The 6,000-nt window shown below is 61.5% G+C and overlaps 1 protein-coding gene across 6 annotated transcripts in view; it reads left to right on the plus strand.

The window, feature by feature from the left end:
- Positions 1-4,242, plus strand: part of MLXIP (MLX interacting protein) — a gene marked incomplete at its 5' end in the record, with an annotated part of 57,877 nt that extends 53,635 nt beyond the window's left edge. For 3 of the 6 annotated variants that reach the window (XM_082852510.1, XM_082852512.1, XM_082852513.1), the window contains 6 exons: positions 689-816; positions 1,369-1,470; positions 1,565-1,692; positions 1,889-2,012; positions 3,373-3,502; positions 4,090-4,242. In XM_082852510.1, the coding sequence (XP_082708636.1) occupies positions 689-816; positions 1,369-1,470; positions 1,565-1,692; positions 1,889-2,012; positions 3,373-3,502; positions 4,090-4,211 (734 nt within the window). In that variant the 3' untranslated portion in view covers positions 4,212-4,242. Of the gene's footprint in view, positions 1-688; positions 817-1,368; positions 1,495-1,564; positions 1,693-1,888; positions 2,013-3,372; positions 3,503-4,089 lie in introns of all 6 variants that reach the window. The other 3 variants (XM_082852511.1, XM_082852514.1, XM_082852515.1) reach the window with 3 other exon arrangements.
- Positions 4,243-6,000: the final 1,758 nt, after the last annotated feature.

The following is a 6,000-nucleotide window of genomic DNA, read 5'->3' on the forward strand; positions in this document are numbered from 1 at the left end:
ATACAGACGCAGACTGGCTATGAGTCAGGCCCTGGAATACTGTATGGGGCTCCGGCTCAGGGAAATGGCGCCTTGTCCACTGAGGCAGGTCCCTGGAGGTTAGAGCCTTGAGGGCAGGGTGGGGAGAAGAGCCGAGCAGAGGGGACTGAGCCTGAGGCATCTGTGCTGTGAAGCGGGACCAGCACAGACCGGGAGGGTCAGGGAGGGGCTTCCTGCGGGTGTCTCTGGAGCCTGGGCCACAGGTTTCTTCCACCATGTTCTTTGTGGGTAAAATAGCGCTTTGGTTTTTTTTTTTTTTCCTTTTTTTTTTTTAATTAAAAAATGTCAGGGGTGGGTACAATTGAAAAAGGTGTGAGAAAACATATATGTAGAAATTAAAGAACAACAACAAAAAAGAACTGGTAGCCATGTGCTCGCCACCCAGGGTGAGAACTACAGCCTTGCAGACACCGAGGGGCCTTGCAGAGGGGCCCCTGGTGGCCCAGGAGGCAGGCCTCCTCGCAGCCCCCAGACCTGTGACTGCAGCGTCCAGCTGGGGTCCGTCAGGCCTAACGGAACCCACCCCCTGCCCCCGCCTGTTGGCAGGGGTTCCTCCTGTTTCTGCTCTGGGGCTGCCTGGAGGTTCAGGGTGGGTGTCGTGTGCAGCTGGTGCAGCCTGGTCCCTAAGGGGAGTCTCTGCTCTTCTCAGGTCGAGACTGCCCGAACTCAGGGCAGGCCTCTCCGTGTGCTTCAGAACAGAGCCCCAGTCCTCAGTCTCCCCAGAACAACTGCTCAGGGAAATCTTCTGCAGACCCCAAAAATGTGGCTGCTTTAAAGGTACCTGTTGGGTCTTGATTCCCTTGGAAGGATGGGGAGGCAAGGGCTTTGGGGATGACTGCGGCCCTTACTAGAGACGCACTGGAAAGAACCGTGGGCTTGAGGGGTGTCCCACGCCAGGCTGGGGCGGCATCAGAAAGAGGGAGGTTTGCTGCTTTAACCTTGAGCCTGGTGGCCCCTCCCACCCCCCACCTACCCCCAGCCCCGTGGTGACAGTGGCCCTCAGCCCAGGAGCCAGCACTGAGCCCTGTGGAGCAGAGGGAGGAGGCGGCAGCTGTCAGAACTGGGTCCAGGTGTGAGGGTGGCTGGGAGGGGCCGAAGCAGCAGCCTCGGGCCCTTGCTGTGCTCTCTCCTGCAGGGATGGTTTTCTAGTCCCGTCCTGTCCCCCTCCTGGCTCCCTCTGGAGCCTTTTAGCTTCCTGTCGCCCCTCCTTCCACATAGCTCTCCAGAGGCCTCAGGGTCCCAATCTGCCCCTAATCTGGGCAGCAGGTGGGGGTGGGATGGGGAGGGGAGGGGTCCCTGTGTCACAGTGACGGGTCGATTTCCCAACAGAACCGGCAGATGAAGCACATTTCAGCCGAGCAGAAAAGGCGCTTCAACATCAAGATGGGCTTTGACACCCTCAACAGCTTGATCTCTAATAACACCAAGCTGGTGAGTGGCCGGAGGGCGGGGAGGGCCGACAGGACGGGCGGACATGGCGGGCTCGCCGCGCCCGCTGCCGCCCTGACCCGGCCGCCCCTTGCAGACCAGCCACGCCATCACGCTGCAGAAGACCGTGGAGTACATCACCAAGTTGCAGCAGGAGCGCAGCCAGATGCAGGAGGAGGCCCGGCGGCTGCGAGAGGAAATCGAGGAGCTCAACACCACCATCATGTGAGGCTGGGCCTGGGGGCTCAGGTGGCATCCCGTCCTCACTGGCACGGCACAGGGGGGGCACTCATCGCTGGTGGAGGCCTCTGCTCAGCGCTGCAGCCCTTGCCCTCCTCCTTCTCCCCAGGCTCCCCGCCTGGGCCTGCCCACTTGGCCCCCAGCCACGCTGAGCTTCCTTGGACTCTTCCTGTCGTTTCAGCTCCTGCCAGCAGCTGCTCCCTGCCACGGGCGTCCCCGTCACCCGGCGCCAGTTTGATCACATGCGAGACATGTTTGACGAATATGTGAAAAGCCGGACTCTGCAGAATTGGAAGTTTTGGATTGTATCTTTGGGTTTTCTTTGCTCATCCCCCACCCCCCACGCAGTGCACTAGAACCGCAGACACTGAGCCTTGAGTTGCTTTAGAAGATGCTCTCTAAACAGTTGTCGTTGAGTTTGTCAAGACAGGTAATGCTAGTTTCTGTCTTGAGAGGGAGGGGCCCGGCCGGGCCCACGGTGTGGAGCAGGCTGTCCTTGGTGCCCGCCCAGGCTTGGGGCTCCCTGGGGACCTGGAACAGGCCCGCTCTGCGCTCTGAGTCCTTGAGAAGTAAAGACAAGGCTGGAGCCACTGGCAGAAGCAATAAGGTGGGAAGGAGGTGGGATCTGGTCTAACACGTCCTGGCACCAGCTCCGTCCTGGCAGTGGCGGGGAGTGTGGTACCACCCGATACCAGGGCTCACAAAGCGACTAAGCGGCAGAGCCTGGATTTGAAGCCAGTTCCCTCCAGGCTGTTTTCTGCGTTTGTGCCGCAGGGCCTTGACTGCTGTAACGAGGCACGGATACCTGAGTGCTGGGCTCTGTCTCTGGGGCCAAGGCCTCCCTGCACTTGGCCTTCCAGATGTCAGCAGGGCCCTTATGGGGGAAGGCTCTGCCCTTGTCACTCCCCACCCAGCCACTGCTGTGCCTCTGAGTGGACAGTGTGCACAGGGGTGGGGTCGGTCGCCGTGCCTGGGCCTGGGGTCTGACGGGCTGTGGAGGGGGTCACGTGGGAGGACGGATGCTCCAGCCTCAGCTCTGACAGGGCGGGTGGTGTCTGTGTGCACTAAAGGGCGGGTTTTAAAGGAAGAGACGGCAGACACCAGCTCCAGTCCCCCAACTTTGCTCTGGTCCTGGTCCTTGAGTGGAGCTGGCATGAGTCAGAACCTCTGTGGTCAGTGGCAGGTTCCTTGGCATCAGGCTGAGTGTGGTGACTGTGGTCGCCACCTGGGCTCAGGAACAGTTAGGGACCTCTCTCTGTTTCTCCCTCGCTCTCTCTCCCCTCTCTCTCTCTCTCTGTCTCTTCCTCTCTCTGTTTCTCCCTCCCTCCCTCTCTCTCTCTCTCTCTCTCTCTCTCTGTCTCCCTCTGTCTCTCTCTGTCTCTCCCTCCCTCTCTCTCTCTGTCTCTCTCTCTCCCTCTCTCTCTCTGTGCTTCTGTCTCCCTCTGTCTCTCTGTCTCTCCTTCCCTCTCTCTCTCTGTCTCTCCCTCCCTCTCTCTCTCTCTGTCTCTCTCTCCCTCTCCTTCCCCCTCTCCCCACCCCACGCCCCGTCACAACTATGCACAGTTACTTGCCAGTCCTGAGGGGAGTTGGTCATGGGCAAGCCTGTGACTGGACTTCGTTCTCTCCACGCTTGCTTCCCTTTTCTTTAACCTGCATGCTGTGCAGTTCAGCGTCATCATCAAGCCGCTGTTTGAGTCCTTCAAGGGTGTGGTGTCCAGCAGCAGCCTGGAGGAGCTGCACCGGACGGCGCTGTGCTGGCTAGACGAGCACTGCTCCCTGCCGGTTCTCAGGCCGAGTGAGTGGGGCCATGTGGGCTTGGACGCGGGCAGGGCTGCCGAAAACCCAGGCTCTGCTGCAGGTGACCCGCAGACAGCTGGGGTAGGGAGGCGAGGCCGAGCCAGAGGCGCCCCTGCAGGGTGGGGGGCGAGGGCTCCCAGAGCCTCTCCTCAACTTCCTGCCACCTCCGTGTGCCCCTTTGATCAGATCTAGCTCGCATTTAGTGAGCACCTACTACTTACCAGGCCACGTATCAAGAATTTTCAGATACATTTTCGTGTTTAATTCTCGTAATAACGAAAAGAGCTGTGGCCGTGTATAAAGGCTATAGAGGTGTGATGCTAAGACAGGGGAACAAGCAGGAAGAGGTCAGCGTTCCCCGCCCACCCGCAGCGTAAGAGATGGGACTGGGGGAGTCGTCTTAAAGGCAGAGGTGTGAGTGTCCAGACCTCAGGCGAGAGGCTCTCCTGGTGTCCGTGCCTCTCCTGCTTTGGGGGCCTGAGAATCCCCACGCGGGATGTACACACGTAACCGCGTGTTGTGTCCTCTGGGGGCTTGGAGCTCGCACCCCGGCCGTGTCTGCAGGCTACCCCCTCTGTCTTGCAGCCGTGCTGAACACCCTCCGGCACCTGAGCACCACCACGTCCATCCTGACGGACCCGTCCCAGCTGCCAGAGCAGGCGGCGGAGGCCGTCACCAGAATGGGCCAGAGATCTGGGGAGTCTTAGCAGTGCTTAGCGGGCACGTGGCCGCGTGAGAAGCCGTGGAGACCCTTCCCGCCTGTGGAGAGGAGGCCGCGGCCCTCACCTCTCCTGATGCGGAGCTTCCGGGCCTCCCTCCGACTGCGGCCCAGCCCGCTCAGAACGCCGCACTCAGGTCTGAAGCAGGTTCGGGTCCTGCCCAGAGCAGTAGCCCAGCTTAGGGAACCCCTTGCTGTGAACTCTGACTCAGCGACCTCTGTCACCGACCTCCCCTTCCCTCGGGGTAGCCCGGGTGAAGGGGAACAAAGGGGAACGCTGCCCGTCCCTGTCCTGTCCTGTCCTGCTGGTGGGATGTCGGGGCCACGGCGGCAGTGCGGGGAGCAGACGGGGCAAGAGGGGGCATCACCCGCCCCCCCAAGTTAGGAAACGTGAGGGTCCTTCCCGGCTCCTGTCTAGAGACTTACACACGCTGCTTCCTGTCACCTCTCAGGCGCCCGTGGGGCAGTTGGAAGGCATCCTCCTTCCTGCCCCGACTCTGACCTTGTAGATAGATTGGACGTCTGCTCAGGCTTTGCAGGGCCGGCTGCTGGGGAAACCCCGCAACACACGTGTGCAAAGTGGTGGGTGCGCGTGCCTGCAGACAGGAACGGAAGCACAAGCGATGCGGAGCTGCTGCTGGCTTGGAGGGCCGCTCGGGCGGGACTTCGATCTGTCCTGATCTGGTTCCACTTGGCGTTGCACCTCTGTGGTGACACCGGCCTGAGAATCACGTGGCGGGGCTCAGCTGGGGCCCTGCTTCCGAGCCGCAGCCGGGTGGGTGGCCGTGTTTGATGGATGCTGCTGGCCCTTCGGGTGCAGTGTGTGAAAGACCAGGCTCCACAGTGCTGCCATCGGCCTGGTCGCCTTGTCTGGATTGTCCGGCTGGGAGCCCCAGATCATAACAGTTCCTGGACCAAAGACGCCACCACACCCGGCGTCTGTCTCGTGTTTGGAGGCAGAAGTTGAATGTTGACACCAGGCTCCGAGGTGGCTGCCTCGGAGCTGTCTCTAGGCGGCTCCAGACCAGACTGTAGAGAGTTGTATTCAGATTTGGTCCAGGTGGAGGGGGCAGCAGGCTGTTTCCGGATGTGGGAATTGCACTTGGAAGGGTTCAGAGGAGGGCACGGCAGGAGGGGCGGTCCCGGGCCCGTCCTCCTCTCGGTGTGTCTGCAAGAGCAGCTCTAGATGGAAGGATGCTCTCTAACACTCAGGAAGCCCAGCCAGGGGTACCTCCTCATTGAAAGAATGTGCTTTTCACGTCCTGCTGTGAAGTTCAGAGGCCAGCAGGCTTCCCGTTCAACCTCTGTCCTCCGGACCCGAGATGGAGACTGGGCAAGCGCTGGGCAGACCAGGAGCCCAGGGGCCCCAGGAGGGGCCGCTGTGGGCCACCCTCTGAAGCTTGGATCATTTCGGAGGCTCCTGCTGGATCCCGGAGGCCTGTGGAAGGTGCTCGGGGGTGCAGGCAGCCCCACCTCAGCCTCGGCTGTCGGAGGACGGAGGCGGGGTCCTCTCTTTGCCGCTGGCCGTGCCACTGCCCCTGCCACGGGTCACGACCGATCACCTGCTTCCTCGTCCGTGCTCCAGCCCCGTCAAGGGCGCCTCGGCGGCACCCCTTCCCCTCCCCAGAACCCGTGTTTACAGGCCTCCGCATCGCTCTCCTGAGGCGCGAGCGCGCAGCGAGGCTGGGCCGGCCCTTCGTTTCCACTGGGAGGAGGGACAGGAACTCAGCCTCCCCCGCAGTGGACACGAGGCCTCCCTCAAAAGTGGAAGGGCACCG

This window comes from Leucopleurus acutus, assembly GCF_964270905.1.
Source record: "Leucopleurus acutus genome assembly, chromosome: 13".
NCBI lineage: Eukaryota > Metazoa > Chordata > Mammalia > Artiodactyla > Delphinidae > Leucopleurus > Leucopleurus acutus.